A 21,444-nucleotide genomic window follows, 5' to 3' on the forward strand; every position below is an offset into this window, starting at 1 on the left:
ACATTCTATCACATATCCCCCCCCCTTTTTGTGTTTTTTGTTGTTGTTGTTGTTGTTTTTTGGGGCCACATCTGGTGGAGCTCAGGGCTTATTTTTCATTCTGCCTTCAGGGATCACTTCTGGCAGGCTTAGGAGACCTCAGTGGATGTTTGGGATTGAACCCAGGTTGGCTGCAGGCAAAGCAAATGCCCTACCTACTGTTCTATCTCTCTGGCTCTCCCAGTTTTTTAAAATACCAGTGTCTGGGATAAACTCTAGAACATCACACAGGCAAGACATGTGCTCTACCACTAAGTCACACCTTTGCCCCATTTTGCTTCTTTTTGAGGTCTTTAATAGATAGTTTTTTTTGTTTGTTTGATTGATTTTTGGTTTTTGGGTCACACCTGGCAGCACTCAGGGTTACTCCTGGCTCCAGGCTCAGAAATTGCTCCTGGCAGGGGACCATATGGGATGCCGCGATTCGAACCAATAACCTTCTGCATGAAAGGAAAATGCCTTACCTCCATGCTATCTTTCCAGCCCCTCTTTAATAGATAGTTTTTTGTTTGTTTGTTTCCTTGAGAATGTGCTTGAAAAATAAACCTTATCTAGTATATTGGGTTTTGGTACAACAGCATTTCAGCTAGAAGCAGCAGTTGTGATGGATGACGTTAGTGGTAACACAGGAGACAAGCAGGGACACTGACATCAGTTATGAAGTTATGAGATAGGATCTATCCAAGTCATGGAGGGTTGTGAGGGCCATTATATCTAGTTTTGAATTTATTCTAGGGGCCGGAGAGATAGCATGGAGGTAAGGTGTTTGCCTTTCATGCAGAAGGTCAGTGGTTCGAATCCCGGCATCCCATATGGTCCCCTGAGCCTGCCAGGAGTGATTTCTGAGCCTGGAGCCAGGAGTAACCCCTGAGTGCTGCTGGGTGTGACCCAAACACCAAAAAAAAAAAAAAAAAAAAAAAAAAGAATTTATTCTCAGAAAAGTTGAGAATCAACTAAGGACTTTTTTTTTTTTTTGGAACCACACCTAGGAATGTTCAGGGGTTACTCCTGGCTTTACGCTCAGTAATTACTCCTGGTAATACTCAGGGTCAGCCTTGTGCAAGGAAAACACTCTATCCGCTCTGGCCCCATCAACTACGGGATTTTAAGTGGGGGAAATAATTCGAGAATTTGGATCTTGTTATTTATTTGGCTTTTGGAGGTTCACATTCAGCTGTGTTCAGGGCTTACTCCTGTCCATATGCTCAGTGATCACTCAGGAGTGCTTGGGGGACCATATGTGGTACTAGGTATCAAAGTGGAGTTGGCCATAAGCAAGTCAGGTGCCTAAATCCCTGCACCATCTCTCTGGCAAGAATTATGTAATTATTGGATCAGTAACATGAGCCTACCAGGAGTGATTCCTAAGTACACAGCAGGTATGGCTGAGCATTGCTGAGTGTGGCCCAACATCCTGCCCCCCCCCTCCAAAAAAATTAATGTAATTATTTTGTTTCTGGTTTTTTTTTTTTTTTTTTTTTTTTGGCTTTTGGGTCACACCTGGCCTCGCTCAGGGTTTACTCCTGGCTTTACGCTCAGAAATCGCTCCTGGCACGCTCAGGGGACCATGTGGGGTGTCGGGATTCGAATCACCGTCCTTCTGCATGAAAGGCAAATGCCCTATCTCTCCGGCCCCTTGTTTCTGGTTTTATTTTTTTTGTTTATTTATTTTTGGTATGGGCCAATACCTGGCAGTATTCAGAGTTGACTCCTGGCTCTGCACTCAGGGATTACTTGGGCAGGGCTTGGGATGCTGGAAATTGAACCTGGGTCAACCTTTTAAAAATCTACTGGGGCCTGAATAATAGCACAATGGGTAGGGGTAGGACACTAACCTTGCATGCAGCTGACCTGGGTTTGATCCCTGGCACCCCATATCATCCTTTGAACCACCTAGGAGATATTCCTGAATATAGAGCTAGGAGTAACATTTAAGTATCACCAGGTGTGGCCCCCCCAAAAAAAAGTACAGTTCAGGGGTCAAGAGATAGCTCAACAGATAAGGTACTTGTTTTGTAAGCAGCTACCAGGTTCATTCCCTGGCAACCCATATGGTCCCTGAGCTCCACCAGGAGTAATCCCTGAGTTACAGAGCCAGGAGTGAGCCCTGAGTACCACCAGATGTGGCTGAATTAAAACCAAAAAGAGAAAACAGAATACCCAGTTCAGGGATTGTGAAGATAATACAGGTTTAGGTGCCTGACCTATGTTCAATTCCCGGTTACCACATGGCTTCTTGAGATTGCATTGCTGATTTGGTTCTGTAGACCTCTGAGCACTGCCAGGGTGGCCCTTGTGATCCCCAGCACTGCAGGGTTATAATAGGATCACATCCACGGGCTCCACACTGAATAACCAGCTGGACTGTTGAAGCATTGCTGAGAGGGCTGAGCCCCCGAGTACTGCTTGGGAGGCCCAAAAATAAATTAATAAGAAAATGTGCTTAGTTCAGTGGTATATCAACATTGTTGTGAAAAGTTATATGTTATGTTTTCTTTTGTGTATATGTGTTATATTTCATAACTTATACTCCAGTGATTATATGCAATGATATTTTTATTTCAGGTGGTGTTCCGATCTACATCAGCTATGGTTTACATATTTATTCAGATGAGCTGTGAAATGTGGGACTTCGATATTTATGGTACTGGTCCTAAGTGCTGGTTGTAATTGTTACCATGGAAATTTTTTGGTTTCTGCCAAGTTGGTATCTTTTTTTTGTGTGTAGGGTCATACCTAAAACATAATGCTCAGGAGTTCCTCCTGGTTTTGCACTCAGGGATCACTCCTGACCTGGGATTAAATTTATATCTTCTGTTTGTAAGGCAAGTGCCCTACCCACTATACTGTTTCTCCAGTCTAAGTTGATATCATTTTATTTCTTTATTTATATTTGGTGGCATACCCTGGTGGTGCACAGGGATTACTCCTGGCTCTGTGCTCATAAATCACTTCTGGCAGGCTCAGGGGACCATGTAAGATGCTGGGGATTGAAACCTGGGTCAGTTCCAGGTTGGCCGTGTACAAAACAAATGTCCTACCTGCTGTGCTATCACTCTGGTCCAGTTGATATCATTTTTTTTTTTTTTTTTTTTTTTTTTTTGTGGTTTTTGGGTCACACCCGGCAGTGCTCAGGGGTTATTCCTGGCTCCAGGCTCAGAAATTGCTCCTGGCAGGCACGGGAGGACCATATATGGGACGCCGGGATTCGAACCGATGACCTCCTGCATGAGAGGCAAACGCCTTACCTCCATGCTATCTCTCCGGCCCCCAGTTGATATCATTTTAAAGGAAGCTCTTATATTCTCTGAAAATGTATCCTATGGGTGAGGGAGATAGATCAAAAGGTGCTCTGTTTATGGGAATCCTGTGTTCATTTCTTGGCACCTGAGTTTTGCTGGAGTGACTCCCCAGTAGTGAGTCACAAGATACCCCATGTACTATGGGATGTGGTCTCTGAAACACAAAAAATGTATTATAATATTTTTACAAATCTGAGGCCAGAGTGAGAGTACAGTGAATAGGGCATTTACCTTGCAAGCCGCTGACATAGGTTAGATCCTCGGCATCTCATTGGTTTTCTGAGCACAGAGTGCAGAACCAGGAGTAAGTCCTGAGCAAACACTTTACCTGTCATACATACATTCTCTCTAGCTTCCTGTTGTTGTTGTTGTTGTTGTTGTTGTTGTTTTTTGGGTCATACCCAGCGGTCCTCAGGGGTTACTCTGGGCTCTACGCTCAGAAATCGCTCCTGGCAGGCACAAGGGACCATATGGGATGCTGGGATTTGAAACCGTCCACCCTGAATTGGCTGTGTGCAAGGCAAATGCCCTAATGCTATGCTGCGCTCTTTTCGGCCCTCTCTCTAGCCTCTTGACCTCTTTCTTAATGGCTAAGAGAGAAATTAAATTTAATTCTATTAAAATGTATACATTCAAGATTGGAGATAGTACAGTGGGTAGTTTGTTTGCCTTGCACACAGCTGGCCCGGGTTCCATCTTCCGCATCCCATATGTTCCCCAATAACTGTCAGTAATAATTCCTGAATACAGTGCCAAGAGTAACCCCTGAGCTTCATTGGGTGTGACCAAAAAGCTCAAAAGAAAAAAGTATACTACATCCAAACTATTTTTATAAATTTAGATCTTATTATTATTTGAAAAATATGTTATTAAACATTTTTTGGGGTAGTAGAACCTACCTTTTTCTCTGATCCTATTTCTGTTACTTTACTGAAAAGAGAAATTATCAGTAAGAAATAAAGGTTATCTTCACCCTCTCTTATTATTTCTTTTCAGGGGATCTGTATTTTGAGAAAGCTGTGAATGGTTTCCTTGCTGATCTTTTTACCAAGTGGAAGGTATGTTTCTTCTTATATATAAATCTCTTAAGTAAGGGCCTGAGAGAGAGCATGGAAGTAAGGCATTTGCCTTGCATTCAGAAGGTTGGTGGTTTGAATCATATGGTCCCCTGAGCCTGCCAGGAGCGATTTCTGAGCATAGAGCCAGTAGTAACCCCGAGCGCTGCCAGGTGTGACCCAAAAACCAAAAAAAAAAAAAAATCTCTTGAGTAAACATAACTCTGTAGATTTCAAAAACACACTGTTTGGGGGGGCAGGGTATTAACTCAATGTATTCTAGAGGTCTAATTTTGATTCCTGGCAGGGCACAGTCCCATAAGCACTACCAGGAATGACCCCTGAATACTGAGCAAGGAATAGCCTTTGAGCAACTTGATGTAACTCCAAAACCAAAAAAAAAAGAGCTAGCACAACAGTGGGGAGTTTGCCTTGCAAAAAGCCGATTCAGAACAGGTGTGGTTCAAATCCTGGCATCCCATATGGTCCCTGTGCCTGCCAGAGGCAATTTCTGAGTGCAGAGCTAGGAGTAACCCCTGAGCACTGCCAGGTGTGACCCCCCCCCAAAAAAAAAGAAAAAATAAGAGAGAGTGAGAGTTAAGTTGCCCTTAATTAAGATACCTTAGTTAAAGCCTAGATTTATTAGACTAGATTTAATAACCTGAAGATTAAAACAATAATTTGTGAAAAACTGACAGCTAATATTAATTTCCAATGAAAGCCTGACAACTTTGCCACTGAAAATCAGGAGCAAAGTAAGATGAGAGTGCCCAGACCTAGCAGTGGTTACTCCTAACTTTGTGCTCACAAATTACTCCTGGCTGTGCTTGGGAGACCATATCGGAGCTGGAGATTGAACCTTGGTTGGCCTTGTGTAAGGCCTACCTTGTGAAAGTACTACCTGCAGTACTATCTCTTCAGCCCCCCCTCTTTATTTTTTATTTTTAAGAATCAAGAAAGGGGACCTGGAGAGATAGCATGAAGGTAAGGCATTTGCCTTGCATGCAGAAGGATGGTGGTTCAAATCTTGGCATCCCATATGGTACCCTGAGCAAGGCAGGAGTGATTTCTGAGTGTAGAGCTAGGAGTAACCCCTGAGCGCTGCCGGGTGTGACCCAAAAACCAAAAATCAAAAAAAAAAAAAAAAAGAATCAAGAATTTTGGGCTTGGGATGTAACTGAAAGTGGTGTTGTACAGACTTTATATATCTGATGTCTTGAGTTCAGTCTCCAGCAATGCAAAGATTCATTGTATGCATCTCCAGCAGTGCCTTGAATTTAGTGTACAAGGCTACTGCATGGTCCTCTGTACTACTATGTGTGACCCTCGAGATAACTAACAAAACCCAGCAAAATTCACAACAAAAAAGAATCAAAAACTTGGTTTTAAGGAAACAACTCTGTTTTTTTTTCTTTTTGGGGCCACACCCTGTGACGCTCAGGGGTTACTCCTGGCTGTGTGCTCAGAAATAGCTTCTGGCTTGGGGCACCATATGGGACGCTGGGGGATCGAACCTTGGTCAGGTCAGTCTTAGCATTAGTGAATGCAAGGCAGACGCCTTCCCTCTTGCACCACCGCCCCGACCCAAAAACTTGGTTTTAAAGAAAGAAAAAAAATGAGTCGAATCTTGGGCAAAGCTGTTAATTAAGGAAGTTTGGTGAAGATTGTTTACTCATGTAGTCTATTGAATAATTTTAAGCTAATAAAATACAGTGGATAACAACATCAGCGTGGAGTTTAAGACATCCAAATCTAAAACAGGTGGTGGTAGAGATAATTTCAGTGTCAGTTAATATTTATTGACCATCTTGATCATACCAGGTATTGAAGTACAAGTATTTCAGCCATGTAATCTCACTTTTTACTTAGATACCTGATACACAGGCAGAGAAAATGCAGTTTATAGAGACTGGAGTAACTTTACCATGATTAATAACCTGTGAAAGCAGAAAAAGGTTGCAAATCTCAGTTTATCCTTCCATTCAGGGAAGTTCTGAGAATATAATATTTAGACCAGGGGTCTCAAACTCAATTTACCTGGGGGTCTGCAGGAGGCAAAGTTGGAGTGATCCTTGAGTGCAAAGTCAGTAGTAAGCCTTGGGGGCCGCAGGAAGCAAAGTTGGGGTGATCCTTGAGTGCAGTCAGTAGTAAGCCTTGAACATTGGGGGGTGTAACCCAAACAACTAAAACAAAACAAAACAAAAAACGATTCCTCTAGGGCAGGGCCACAAAATGTTGTACAGAGGGCCGCAAACGGCCCATGGGCCTCGAGTTTGAGACCCCTGCTTTAGACTGTTCTTTGCTTCTGTAATCCCAGGCTATGTCAACCACCATTGAATTTTATCTCTGATACAAATGAATGGTGAAAGTCTCACCAACCACTAATAAGGCTTTTAAAATGAATATCACTTACATCATTATTTGTCTTGTTTTGGGGCAATTATTGGCCATTACTCCTGGCTCTGTCCTAAGGGATTGTGGAGAGTTTGAGGGACCAATGGGTTACCAGGGTTTGAACCCAGGTTAGCTACATGCAAAGCAAGCACCTTTCTCATTCTACTGTCTCTTTAGCCTTGATTATTGCTTATATCAACATCAGGTAAATTTAGGACTAAATTTGAAATACTGGGAATCTGATAAATTAGTAATATGACATTTAAAAAAAATATGTAGTTCCAGGCTTCAATTCAGGTTTCTTTTTTTTTTTTTTTTTTTTTTTTTGGTTTTTGGGCCACACCCGGTAACGCTCAGGGGTTACTCCTGGCTATGCGCTCAGAAGTTGCTCCTGGCTTGGGGGACCATATGGGACACCGGGGGATCGAACCGCGGTCCGTCCAAGGCTACCGCAGGCAAGGCAGGCGCACCTTACCTTTAGCGCCACCGCCCGGCCCCCAATTCAGGTTTCTTTCATAATAAACAAGACTTACTCTTGGGTCACATCCCCAGCCCCTAATGGTTATTGAAGGGTAGTTTTTTTTTTTTTTTCTAGCATGTGCTTTTATATTTATCTAGCAGTGTACTTGTCTTATATTTAGGAATTTTTGTCCACTTGAGATATTTATCCTTGTAAGAAAATAGGATGGTGTGTAATATTATGGTAAATGCTAAATTTTGGAGTTTGTAAGTGCAGTTGAATCAGAGAGGGGGTTGGTCAGTGTAGGATGTTGTTTTTAAAAACCAAAGAGGAACTGAATCTGAATTTTCTGACTCAGTGGTGTAAGCCATTATTTCCTCTGTAAATACCCTACTTCCTGAACTCCATTGACACCTAAACTCCATAATAATGCCTGTTCTCACTAGTCAAAGGTCCCCTGACTATCCCAATTCATTGTTGTTCTTTGTCCTGGCTTTGATCCTATGTTTCTCAGAATTTATCCTCATCCTAATGACAATGATAAAAGGTTGGAGAATTTTTGATTTCTGTTTTTGATATTTCCAACCAAAACCTTTGTCTGGGTTCTTGATGTCTATTCCCAGCATGGTGTTGGGGTGGACCACTTGGTGACAAGGATCAGATTCAGGCCTCCCACAGTTTCACAATCAATTCAAATTTTCTGATCCTAGAATGTTCTTTCCACTGTAATATACAACTTACATGTGCATATGGTAACATTACTGGTGATATACCAGATAATGTGATGTTACCAGTATTGTATACTTCCTCAGAGCCTCCTAAAGTTGAGGATATTATATTTGTGCAGTTGCTTCATGGTAAATTAAATGAAATAAATCTTTTTTTCTACTCATGCTTAGGAGAAGAATTGTAGTCATGAAGTGACTGTGGTCCTGTTTTCTAGAACTTTCTATGATGCAAAATCTCTTGGTAAGTAGTCTTGTAGTTAATTTTATTAAGCCTTTTCATCTCACCCCTATCTGCATTCCTTGTCATCTTTTCCTTTACACTACTTCATCTTTTTCAACTTTTCTGTTGTGAAGACAAGGTTAAAAAAAATAACACAGTCTACCTTTGGATATAAAAAGTCTGTGACTGATCTTAAAACTAATTTAAAGGTTACATAATTATACTTATTATCATTTTGTATATGTATGATAAAAACCTTTAATAACCAAGAAAGGTTAACAGATATTAAATTTTTTTCAGTTTAATCTATGTGCTGTTGTCTATTTCAGATGAATTTCCTGAAGTAAACCGAGCCTCAATTCGACAGGATCACAAGGGTCGATTCTATGAAGATTTTTATAAGTATGTTTTAGTGCTTTGATATCCTTTTGTTCTTTTTTGTTTGTTTGTTTGTTTTGGGCCATACTCATTTGACGCTCAGAGGTTACTCCTGGCTATGCGCTCAGAAATCTCACCTGGCTTGGGGGGACCATACGGGATGCCAGGAGATCGAACCAAAGTCCTTCCTAGGCTAGCGCTTGCAAGGCAGATGCCTAGTACCACCGCTCCAGCCCTGTTTTTTGTTTCTTTTGGTTTTTAGACCACACTCGGCATTTCTCTGGACTTAGTAGTACTCAGGGAATATGCTACTAAGAATCAAATACTTTCCACTAGCATGCAAAGCATGTCTTCAACTTGTTGAACTATCTCTCTAGCCCTTTTTGTTTGTTTTGTTTTGTTTTGGGGGAGGGTCATACCCGGCAGCGCTCAGGGGTTACTCCTGGCTCTCTGCTCAGAAATTGCTCCTGGAGATAGCACAGCGGCATTTGCCTTGCAAGCAGCCGATCCAGGACCTAAGGTGGTTGGTTCGAATCCCGAATCCCGGTGTCCCATATGGTCCCCCGTGCCTGCCAGGAGCTATTTCTGAGCAGACAGCCAGGAGTAACTCCTGAGCACTGCCGGGTGTGGCCCAAAAACCAAAAAAAAAAAAAAGAAATTGCTCCTGGCAGGGTCAGGGGACCATATGGGATGCCAAGATTTGAACCACTGTCCATCCTGGGTCACTGTGTGCAAGACCAATGCCCTACCGCTTTGCTATCTCTCCAGCCCCCCTTTTTTTTCTTTAAAATGTCAGCCTTTTTTATTTCAGAATAATATTTGATTTGTAGCAAACTTAAAAAAGTTAATTCAGAGTTTTCATATATTCTTCACCCTTTTTCCCTATTAAAAGTTTCATCATTGATCGTTGACACTGTATGATCTTCCCAAGCATTGTCAGGTGTGATTCTAACAAACAAAAAAAACTTTGCAGAACCAAGATCCATTTATGAAAACTATGAAATTAGGGAGATGGCTCAGAAAGATTGGCGTGCATGCATTGCTTGTGAGAACTCTGGGCTTGATTCCTGGCTATACACTGAGCATCATTCTGGAGCATTGTTAGGTCTACCTAAGACAAAACAAAGAAACAGACTATGAGATTAGCATTGGTGTACTATTATCAACCCAACGTCAGACTGATTCTCGATTTCACCATATTTTTTCCCACATATGCACATTTTGCAGGTTCAAATTCAGTTCAGGATACCACATTGTATTTAAGCCTTCCAGATTTTGTGTTGGAAGAACATCAATCTCAGAGGAAAGAAGGAATAGAATGACTGTTTTCTTGAAACCTGGATTTAATGATGGTTGCCTTATTTGCTTAATATTTTTCAGATTCATTTTATTTCATTATTCATTTTATTTATGTTTTGTTTTTGGACCACACCTGGTGGCACTCGAGTTACTCCTGGCTCTGTGTTCAGAAATTACTCCTGACTGGGTTGGCATAATAGTGCAGCAATAGGGCATTTGCCTTGCATGCGGCAGATCCAGGACAGACCTAGCTTTTTCCCCGGTGTCTCATATCCCCCGAGCCAGGATTAATTTCTGAGTGCATAGCCAGGAGTAACCCCTGATCTTCACCAGGTGTGGCCCAAAAATCAAAAACCCCCCCAAAAAAAAAAAAATTCCTGGCAGACTCCGGACCAAATGCCTGGAATTAAACCTGGGTTGGCAACATACAAGGCAAAAGCCCTACTGTTGTGCTATCGCTCTGATTCCTTTTTTTTTTTTTTTTTTTTTAACCAGATACATTTTCTTTTCTTTTTTGTTTTGTGGGCCATACCCTGTGACACTCAGGGGCTACTCCTGGCTATGCTCTCAGAAATCACTCCTGGCTTGGGGGACCATATGGGATGCTGGAGATTAAAACCAGTTCCATCCTGGGTCAGCTGCATGCAAGGCAAATGCTCTATTGCTGTGCTATCGCTCTGGCTCCCAGATACATTTTATTTTTGAGTGAAATATAAATAATATAACATGTTACTGTTCATAGTTAAAGAATAGGGCATTTTTCACATATAACCATAATATCAAGCCAGAGATTGAACCCAGGTCGGCCATGTGCAAGTTAAATACCTTACCCGCTATGCTCTCTTTGGTCCCCATGTTTATTTTTTTATATTATTTATTGTTTTTTGGGGGGTGTTGGGCTGTACCTGGTGATGCTCAGGAGTTACTCCTGGCTCTGCACTCAGAAATTGCTCCTGGAAAGCCAAAAACAAACAAACATAAAAAGGTGCCAGAGCAATGGTGCACACAGCTGACCCAGGACAGACCGAGGTTCGATCCCCCGACGTCCCATATGGTCCCCCAAGCCAGGAGTAATTTCTGAGCACATAGCCAGGAATAACCCCTGAGCATCACCAGGTGTGGCCCAAAAACCAAACAAACAAAAAAAAAGGCATTGCTCTTGGCACGTTCAGGGGACCACATGGGATGCTGGGAACCAAACCCAGGTCTATCCTAGTCAGTCGCATGCAAGCATGCAAGGCAAATGCCCTGCTGCTAATCAATTGCTCCAGCCCCCACTTGTTTGTTTTTTATTTTGGGAACATATCAGGTGGTGCTCAGGGCTTACTCGTGGGGAACTCAGGGACCATGTGGAGTGTCATGGATTAAACCCAGGTCAGCTGTGTGCAAGGCAAATGCCCTACCTGTTGTACTGTTGTTTCAGCCTCTGGAAATAGTGTTAAGGTACTGTTGTGAATCATTTTAGGAGGTCTAGTTTGGGCTTGGGATGCTGTTTGTCTTAACCATCATCTGTGACTAGCAATTCAGCAATATCTAGAGACAATTTTTGTTTTGTTTTTTTTTTTTGAGTCAGACCTGGTGATGATCAGGGTTTACTTTTGACTCTGTGCTCAGGGATCACTCTTAGCAGGGTTTGGGGAACCTGATAGGGTTTGGGGATTTATCTGAGTCAGTTGCATGCAACCCTACCCACGGTACTATTATCACTTCAGCTCTAAGGGACAATTTTAATTGTCAAAATAGTGGAAATTTACGGGGCTGGAGTGATAGCACAGTGGTAGGGCATTTGCCTTGCATGCTGCCAAACTGGGGCCAACCCGGGTTCGATCTCTGGCATCCTATATGGTCCTCCGATCCTGTCAGGAGTGATTTCTTAGCGCAGAGCTGGAAGTAACCCCTGAGTGTCACCGAGTGTGGCCCAAAAACCAAAAAAGAAAGAAAATACAATATCTGGGGCCAGGGCTATAACATAGTGGGTAGGATGTTTGCCTTATACACGGCCTACCCAAGTCTATCTCTGGCATCAAATATGGTTCCCTGAGCCTGCCAGGAGTGATTTCTGAGTGCAGAGCCAAGATTAATGTCTGAGCACCACCAGGTGTGGCCCAAAAACAAAACAAAGAAAATACAATATATTTCTTTTTCTTCAGTAATAGAACTAAGGTATCTGATTGGTGGTGGAGGTGGGGGCAATACCTGGTGGTACAGGTACAACACAGTGCCAGAGAATGAACCTGGGACTCCTCTATGCCAAGTGCACACTCCAGCACTTGAACTTTCTCCCCAGCACTCAGGTGTTTTGTTGTTGTTGTTGTTGTTTGTTTATTTTGGGACCACCCCTAGCTGTCCTCAGGACTTACCTCTGGCTCTGACTTGGAGATCACTTCTGACACCTAACGGGTGTCAGGTATCAGGAATTAAACCTGGGTCAGGTGTTCTTTACATGACTGTAATCATACAACTATAATCATATTTGTGATCACGGTGTTTAAATAAAGATAATTATAAAAAAAAAAAACCTGGGTCAGGCTTGTGTAAGACAAGTACTTTACACACTGTATTAGCTCTTTAGCCCTAGTGGGTATTTGATTTTTTTGATAGAGGCCACACTCTTCAATAGCTGAGTGGGGCTCTGCATGTGTGTGCATGCTTGTGGGGTCACTGTACAGTAAAGGTGAGGGGAATATGCACTGTTAGATTGAACTTAGGATCTCACACATTCTAGGCATGTGCTCTACCACCTCAGTCATATTTCTGACCATAATCAGATGTTATCTTTTACAAATATTTTTCTCCCAATATATAACCTTTGTTGTTGTTTTGGGAGGAGGGTCATGCTCATGACTTACTTTTGGCTCTCTGCTCAGAAATCATTTCTAGGGGCCGGAGAGATAGCATGGAGGTAAGGCGTTTGCCTTTCATGCAGGAGGTCATTGGTTCGAATCCCGGTGTCCCATATGGTCCCCCGTGCCTGCCAGGAGCAATTTCTGAGCACGGAGCCAGGAATAACCCCTGAGAACTGCCGGGTGTGACCCAAAAACCACAAAAAAAAAAAAAAAAAAAAAAAAGAAATAATTTCTAATGGTGCTTGGGGGACCTTAGGTAGTATCAGGAATAGAACATGGGTTGTCCACATACAAGCATACTCTTTAATCACTGTACTAATTTCTCCAGCTCATCAGTTGCTTTATTATTTGTTTTTGTTTTATTTGAGGGGCCACACCCAGCTGTGCTTGGGGTTTACTCCTGGCTCTGTGCTCAAGGATTACTCCTGGCATGGTTTGGGGTCCTCCTTGTTGGTCTTCTCCAACCACATCAGAGGTAATCCCTGAGACAGAGCCAGGAGTAAGCCATGGGTACCATTATATGTGGCTCAAAAGTTTACATTTATATATAATTAATTCATTTATGTTCTTATGGGAACATGTGGGACCATAGATCAGTAGTGACGTCTATTAAAAAGAAAACTGAAGAAAAAAATCCTTATCTTTATATATTATAAAAAACTTTAATTTTTTTTTGTTTTGTTTTGGTTTTTTTTTGGGTCACACCCGGCAGCACTCAGGGGGTTACTCCTGGCTCTATGCTCAGAAATCGCTCCTGGCAGGCTCAGGGGACCATATGGGATGCCAGGATTCGAACCACCGACCTTCTGTATGCAAGGCAAACATTAACTCCATGCTATCTCTCCGGCCCCATAATCTTTAATTTTTAATAGCTGTAGCTTCTTGTATAATTTTTTGTTTATTTTTGTTTTGTCTTGTTTTGGGGTCACACCTAATGGTAGGGATTGAACTTGAGATTGAACATGGAAGGCATGTGCCCTACCCTTTGTACTATTTTGCTCAGGCCCTATAATTTCGTTTCTTTGTTAATGCTTGTTAAATGTATTTGTTTCATTACTTACTATCACATGGCAAATTCTCTATCATCTTCTTTCTTTGAAATTGTAAAGGCTAAAGACTCTACTGTCCTATATGTAATAGCTACTCAATTTTCTATTTTCTGATAATTCTTTCAGAGTGGTTGTGCAGAATGAGAGGAGAGAAGAATGGACGTCACTGCTTGTTACTATTAAAAAACTCTTCATTCAATATCCAGTGTTGGTTCGACTGGAACAGGCAGGTACTATATCCATGTGATAGGAGGTGTGGCAGGGAAGGATGTATCTGCTGGAGACTAGGAAACCAAGAGGTTCATGTTTGTTCCTTCCATTGCCATGTAAACTTTCTGCTGGTGAGGTTTCTTTTTCTGAGTGGGTCCAATTGTTTATTATATATGTATTCAATTCAACACTGTCCCTCTTAGGGGTGGAAAGGCTACAGAACCTGGCACTTCCCACTCTATTTTTTTCTGATTTTATCTTTTTCTGAAATAGTTTTTCTTTTTTTGTACCTTTTGCTTCAGAGGGCTTTCCTCAAGGAGATAATTCTACCTCAGCACAAGGAAACTACCTAGAGGCCATTAATCTGTCATTCAATGGTGAGTAAGAAACCCACTCTCCATAGTGAGTAGCCATTCTGCTAACCTCTCATGGTTTTGAACTTCTTTTTACTAATGTCCAGAGCCTGAGACCTAATGAATAATGCCTCCTGCACTTATCCCCCAAATCAAAAATACTACCTTTTCTGTTTTTTGAGCCATTCTCAGTGGTGCTCAGGACTTACTTCTGGTTCTGCAGTCAAGGATCACTTCTGACAGAGCTCAGGCATACATGGGGTTGTAGGAAATTGAACCTGGGTCATCCACATGTAAGGCAAGCACTTTGACCCCTGTTCAACCTCTTTAGCCCCAACAGTATTAACTTCTGATTGAATGGTTTTCATTGCCAACATTCAATCTTGTTTTTCTCATCTGTGTCTTTTGTTTGGGATCCACATATGGCTATTCTAAGGGCTTACTTCTGGTTCTGTGCTCAGAACCTGGCAGTACTCAGGGAAACTATATGGGGTTCCAGGTCTTGAACCCAGAACATACACATACAAGGCAAGTTTCTGATCTTGTTTATTAACTTCCTGGCCCTGTGTCTTTTAAAAAACATTTTTATTTGAAGTACTGTGATATACAGTAGTGTTAGTGACAGGGTTTTATATATTCACTGTTCTTACACCATACTCTTCAGCAGAGTGTCCTTTTCCCTCCACCAGTGTCTTAATGTCCCCCAGTCCTGTCATCTGTAACTGGTGGCCATCTCAGAATAAAGAGCTGAGGGAAACTCCCATTAATAATTAGCATACTAAAAGAAACTTTATTCTTAGTATTTTTCATTCAATTCTCAGTATTTTTTAGGTGTTTTTGTTTTTGGTGGGCCTCTCTTAGCTGCTCTTAGCAGTGTACAGAAGACCATGTGTCACCTAGGATGGTATGTGGGACTTCCACATTCAAATATCTACTGCAGTCCTTTGAGCCCTCACCAACCCCTCTTGGTGATATCTTGAGAACTTGTTTGGAGGTTCTAGCAGGGGTAAACAGCTATACTCTCAATTAAAGAATGATCCATCTTTAATTGGGGAAGGACATACTCTTTTTTTATCCCCCTATACCCCCCCTTTTTTTTAAGGGGTTACTCCTGGCTCTATGCTCAGAAGTCGCCTCTGGCAGGCACATCCCATATGGGATGCCGGGATTCGAATCACCATCCTTCTGCATGAAAGGCAAATGTCTTATCTACATGCTATCTCTCTGGCCCAGGATGTCCTCTTTGACCAAGTGCATAAGTTCAAGAGGGAGCACAGAGCAATGAGAGAGAAAGGGGTCACCCATTTAGCCAGCCAAAGCAGCCAGATCAATCCTAGCAATCAGTGGGTTAACAGATATCATAGCCAGATCACCCTTATATCCAGCTCTTGCTTATTTCTTGTTTTTGTTTGTTTATTTGTTTTTGCGGGGACACATCTGGAGGTACTTAGGAATTACTCCTCATTCTGCACTCAGAAATCATTCCTGGCTGTCTCGGGGACCATATAGGATGTTGGGGATTGAACTGGGTCGGCTGTGTGCAAGGCAAATGCCCTACCGACTGTGCTATTGCTTCAGCCTCATCTTGATTATTTTTTAATATACTATTTAAAAATTATCAAAGGGAACCTATGTTTCCTGAACTCAGTGAGTAAAGAGGTATAACATAAAAATGGGACTGTTGGGCCCGGAGAGATAGCATGGAGGTAAGGTGTTTGCCTTTCATGCAGGAGGTCATCAGTTCGAATCCCGGTGTCCCATATGGTCCCCCGTGCCTGCCAGGAGCAATTTCTGAGCATGGAGCCAGGAATAACCCCTGAGTGCTGCCAGGTGTGACCCAAAAACCAAAAAAAAAAAACCCACAAAAAAAAACAAAAAACAAATGGGACTGTAGCCCTTCCCTTCACTATCAGTCTACTTCTTAGACTTATATGAACTGTGTGATGTGTTATCTTCTAACAGTTTGGCCTTGCATTTAGTGTTAGTTAAGCAAATAGCAGAAACCTATTGAAATCTTGCAGACTAGAAGAGAAACTAGCTCTAAGAATAAGAGTTGGTGGACAGCTAAGAAAACTCATTTACCATATTAAGACTGTCAGGATGGGGATGACTTTGCAAGATGCAGCAGAAGAATTTCCTAGAACAGCATTCAACTTCCAGCTCTCAAGCTCTCTTTAGCATTATACCTCTACAGCTGATTGAGTTCATTCATTTGGAGCAGCACTGGCAGTGCTTCTCACGTATGTTTTTGAGGCGCTAAGAATTCTTAAGGTAGGGTCTTTATTTAGTAAATCTTTTTTTGCAGGAGTCACACCAAGGGGTTCTCAGGGTTTACTACTAGCTTTGAACTCAGAAATTACTCCTGGAAGGACTTGAGGGACCATGTGGGGTTCCCGGGATCGAACCTGGGTCAGCCACATGCTAAACAAGTACATTACCTATGATACTTATATTCCAACTCTGATGGAAGATAAGCCATGCTGGGGATTGATCCTTGGCTGACTGTATTCAAGGCAAACACCTTACTCAAATTAACAACTTTTAGGTGGAGCAATGGTATAGCAGGCACGATGCTTGCATTCTAAGCACTGACTTTCTTTCTTTCCCTGGCAGAAAATAAGTCTTTTGTCTTATTTTGAAGGCCAAACCCAGAAGTACTCAGGATTGATTTCTAACTTAGTACTCAAGGCTTACTTCTCTAGGTTCATGGGACCATATGGAATGCCTGGGACTGAATATTGGTCAGCCACGTACAAAACAAGAACCACTATAATATCTCTCCAGCCCCAAAGGCATTTTTACCTTTTCTTTTTTTTTTTTTTTTTAAATATGGAACGCTTCACGAATTTGCGTGTCATCCTTGCGCAGGGGCCATGCTAATCTTCTCTGTATCGTTCCAATTTTAGTATATGTGCTGCCGAAGCGAGCACGATTTTTACCTTTTCAAGGTATTTTTCAAGCACTTCTCAGGGACCTCCCAGAAGCATACATAAGTGGTTTTTTTTTTTTTTTTTTTTTTTGGTTTTTGGGTCACACCTGGCAGTGCTCAGGGGTTATTCCTGGCTCCAGGCTCAGAAATTGCTCCTGGCAGGCACAGGGGACCATATGGGGCGCCGGGATTCGAACCGATGACCTCCTGCATGAAAGGCAAACGCCTTACCTCCATGCTATCTCTCCGGCCCCACATAAGTGGTTTTTTAAAAAAAAAAAAAAAAAAAAAAACAACAAAAAAAATTTTGGAGCCACACATGGAGATAGTCGGGGTTTACTCCTGGCTCTGTACTCAGGAATTAGTCCTGGCAGGGCTGAAGGGACTTTCTGGGGTGCTGGGATTGAACCTAAATCAGGTACCTGCATGGAAAACACCTTACTTGCTGTACTATTGATCTGATTTCTGTTTTCTGAGTTATTGCTGTACCAAAAGTATGATAAGTTTACATTTAAGCAGTACCTGATATTGAACAGAAGGACAGGTATGCATAGGACTATCTTGATTTCAGGTCAGAATGTGGTAGGGGCTATAACAGAAAAATAAACAAAATTCCTTCAGAGGTCCCTGAGCAGTGTTGGAAGTAAGCCCTTAGCTTCATTGGGTATGGTTCAAGTCCTCACTCTCTTTCCTGATCTCTGTGCACCATGCTGCTCCCTTTCTTCACCCCCATGTGCTGAAAACAGAGGTGCTTGCCTATGATTGTTTCTGAAAAGCTGTGGCATTGCCATTAAAACATTTTTGCTTTGTTTCAAGTGTTTGATAAGCACTACATCAACCGCAACTTTGACCGGACTGGACAGATGTCTGTGGTGATCACACCTGGGGTGGGTGTGTTTGAAGTGGACCGCCTACTCATGATCTTGACCAAGCAGCGGATGATAGACAATGGTAATGACTTTGGGTTCCAGTGTTCTCTGTGTGTTCATAGCCCGAGTCACCTTATGTAACTGAGTTTTTCTTGATCCTTAGATTTTGAAGAGTTCTGTGGGTACTCTACAGAGTTCTATAAAGATGTAAAAAGTGTCAGGTGGCAAAAATAGATCCATGGGGTTGGAGAGAGAGCAAAGCGGTAAGGCATTTGCCATGCACACAGCTGATCCAGGATGGATGGTGGGTTGAATTCCAGCATCCCAGATGGTTCCTCATGCCTAGGAGCAATTTCTGAGCACAGAGCCAGAAGTAACTCCTGAGTGCCGCTGGTGTGACCCAAAAACAACAACGGAAAAAGATCTATTGTCTAGTTAGTTTGGAAAGTGATAGTTAATGTAGTTAAGTAGGCTCCTAATTGCAGGCTTTAATTTAATAGTTAGTCTTGTTTGTTTCTAAAGGGCATCATTGATACTGAGTTTCCTAAGTAAATTTGACCCTGGAAGTCCCTGTTGGTGGGGGTAGAGTTGAAATTCTTTTTTGGGGGGGTCACACCCAGTGACACTCAGGGGTTACACCTGGTTCTGTGCTCAAATCTCCCCTGGTAGGCACAGGGGACCATATGGCATACAGGGATTCGAACCACCATCCATCCTGGGTTGGCTGCATACAAAGCAAATGCCCTACTGCTGTGCTATCTTTCCAGCCCTCAAGTTTTATTTTTTTTTCCTCAAGGAACCACAGCCCATTAGCCCATCTTGGAAAATGCTATCAGAACATTTGGTGTCATCCTTCCTTCACGATGTGCCATCTTTCTCCAAGTCTCAGTTCTATTCTCCCCAATTTGGTTTATATATGCTATCTCTCCGATCCCTGGTTTATATTTTAGTAACAAAATGGATTTGAGAATGATAGCCCAAAAAAAATTAAAGTTTTTGTTTACTGGATTGTTTTGCTTTTGCTTTTGCAAAGATTATTTTATCTTTCTTTTTTTGTGTGTGTGTGGCTTTTGGGCCACACCTGGTGACGCTCGGGGGTTATTCTTGATTATGACCTAGAAATTGCTCCTGGATTGGAGGATCTGCCAGGTCTGTTCTGTGTCAGATGCGTGCAAAACGCCATATCACTCCAGCCCTTATTTGATCTTTCTTTTTTTTTTTTTTTTTTTGGCCACACCCGGTGGTGCTCAGGGGTTACTCCTGGCTATCTGCTCAGAAATAGCTCCTGGCAGGCACAGGGGACCATATGGAACACCGGGATTCGAACCAACCACCTTAGGTCCTGGATCGGCTGCTTGCAAGGCAAATGCCACTGTGCTATCTCTCTGGCCCCAATCTTTCTTTTCTTTTTTTAAAAATTACATTCAATAGTGCTTAGAGGGGCCGGAGAGATAGCATGGAGGTAAGACATTTGCCTTGCATGCAGAAGGACAATAGTTCAAATCCCGGCATCCCATATGGTCCCCTGAGCCTGCCAGGAGTGATTTCTGAGCAGAGAGGCAGGAGTAAACCCTGAGCGCTGCCGGGTGTGACCTCCCCCACCCCAAAAAATAGTGCTTAGGGAACCATGTAGTAGAATCTCTGTCTCTTTTTTGTTTTTTGAGCCACACCTGTTGATGCTCAGGGGTACTTCTGGCTATGCGCTCAGAAATCGCTCCTGGCTTGGGATGCCTGGGGAACGAACGCAGTCCGTCCTAGGCTAGTGTGCGCAAGGCAGACACCTTATGCCCTGTGCCACCACTGCTCTGGCCCCAAAATTTCTCCTTTAATTGAACTTCAATAACAGAAGCTTGGTTGTCTTTTGGCTATATCATGATCTGCAAGATAGTCCAAAGCTTTTTAACACCAAATAGTACAAGTATGATGGAATTTGCTAAAGAATGACATAGACAATCTATATCTGGTATTTCTGTTATACAGACAACCTTTGGTAGGTGTAACAAACACCCTTTCTCCTGTTCTCACTCAGAAACTACTCCAACCAAATGGGACATTCTGTAATGGATTTAATAGGACAAAACAGGTAGGAAGGGAGGGCCAGGTTCTTACAGCAATGCAATACAGAAATTCTAGCCAGCCCTCAATACTATTGCCAATATCACTCCAACCAATAAAACTCCAACCAGGAGCCGGAGAGATAGCATGGAGGTAAGGCGTTTGCCTTTCATGCAGAAGGTCATTGGTTCTAATCCCAGCGTCCCATATGGTCCCCCATGCCTGCCAGGAGCAATTTCTGAGCATGGAGCCAGGAGTAACCCCTGAGCACTGCCGGGTGTGACCCATAAACCTCAAAAACAAACAAACAAACAAACAAACAAACCTCCAACCAGTTACTCTCTACCAATAACTCTCCACCCCATGGTATTCCAACAAAGATTCTTAGGCACGCAGGGCGATTGCTTCGCAATTTGACACAGGGTTTCTAATTGAGTGGACCCTTTGCTCTTGATGTGACAGACCCCTTTCTTGGGATCAGTCTCCAAGAGGTAGGTATTACAGTGTATGTCAAGTCAGGTTTGTGGCATAGCCTAACCCAATTAAGTTCCATCCTTAATAGATTGGGGTACAGCTTTCTATTCAATGAATGTCTAATAGATACATGGCTCTTTTCTTCCACCCCTTCCAATGTTTTCTTCAATCTTTGTGTTTTTAGGAATTGGTGTGGACTTGGTATGCATGGGGGAGCAACCACTACATGCAGTTCCATTGTTCAAGGTAATTAGATTTGGGATTTGTTTACTGAAAGTACTGGGTTATAGATTGATCATGAGATTTATTTATTTATTTTCCTGCAAGAGAATAATTTAATAGAATAGAATAATAATAATAGGTTGGAGAGATAGCTCTGCTGGCTGAGTGCTTGCTTTGCATGTAGGAGATCTTTCTGGATCTCAACACTGCACAGTCCCCTATGCAAGCGACCCTAGAAAATAGAATTAGGAATAACGCCTAAGCGCTTGCTGAATGTGACCCCACAACAAACAAGCAAAAATAAGAACAATTTAACAAAAGGAAAATTGGAGCAGTTCACTATCCTACTTTTGTTTCTTTTGGGGGGGGGTCATACCCATTGATTTTCTGAGGTTTTCTACTCCCTTTGTACCTGAGGACCATGAGTAATTTGGACCTTCTAGGGGCTGGAGAAATAGCACAGCAGTAGGTTGTTTGCCTTGCACATAGCTGACCCAGGATGGACAGTGGTTTGAATCCTGGCATCCCATATGGTCCCCTGTGTCTGCCAGGAGAGATTTCT

The 21,444-nt window shown here is 42.5% G+C and overlaps 1 protein-coding gene and 1 non-coding gene across 2 annotated transcripts in view; one reads left to right on the forward strand and one right to left on the reverse strand.

Moving 5' to 3' along the window:
* DEPDC5 (DEP domain containing 5, GATOR1 subcomplex subunit) overlaps positions 1–21,444 on the forward strand; it is a 181,826-nt gene that overhangs the window by 31,106 nt on the left and 129,276 nt on the right. The window contains exons 9-16 of the mRNA XM_049788917.1: positions 2,605–2,683; positions 4,338–4,399; positions 8,150–8,219; positions 8,528–8,600; positions 13,897–14,000; positions 14,283–14,357; positions 18,079–18,213; positions 20,845–20,906. Of these exons, the coding sequence (XP_049644874.1) occupies positions 2,605–2,683; positions 4,338–4,399; positions 8,150–8,219; positions 8,528–8,600; positions 13,897–14,000; positions 14,283–14,357; positions 18,079–18,213; positions 20,845–20,906 (660 nt within the window). The remainder of the gene's footprint in view (positions 1–2,604; positions 2,684–4,337; positions 4,400–8,149; positions 8,220–8,527; positions 8,601–13,896; positions 14,001–14,282; positions 14,358–18,078; positions 18,214–20,844; positions 20,907–21,444) is intronic.
* LOC126031562 (U6 spliceosomal RNA) lies at positions 17,157–17,263 on the reverse strand. The gene has a single exon (XR_007503394.1). It is a non-coding gene; the product is annotated as a U6 spliceosomal RNA (small nuclear RNA).

The sequence above is a fragment of the Suncus etruscus genome, chromosome 15 (genome assembly GCF_024139225.1).
Source record: "Suncus etruscus isolate mSunEtr1 chromosome 15, mSunEtr1.pri.cur, whole genome shotgun sequence".
In the NCBI taxonomy this organism is placed as follows: Eukaryota; Metazoa; Chordata; class Mammalia; order Eulipotyphla; family Soricidae; genus Suncus; species Suncus etruscus.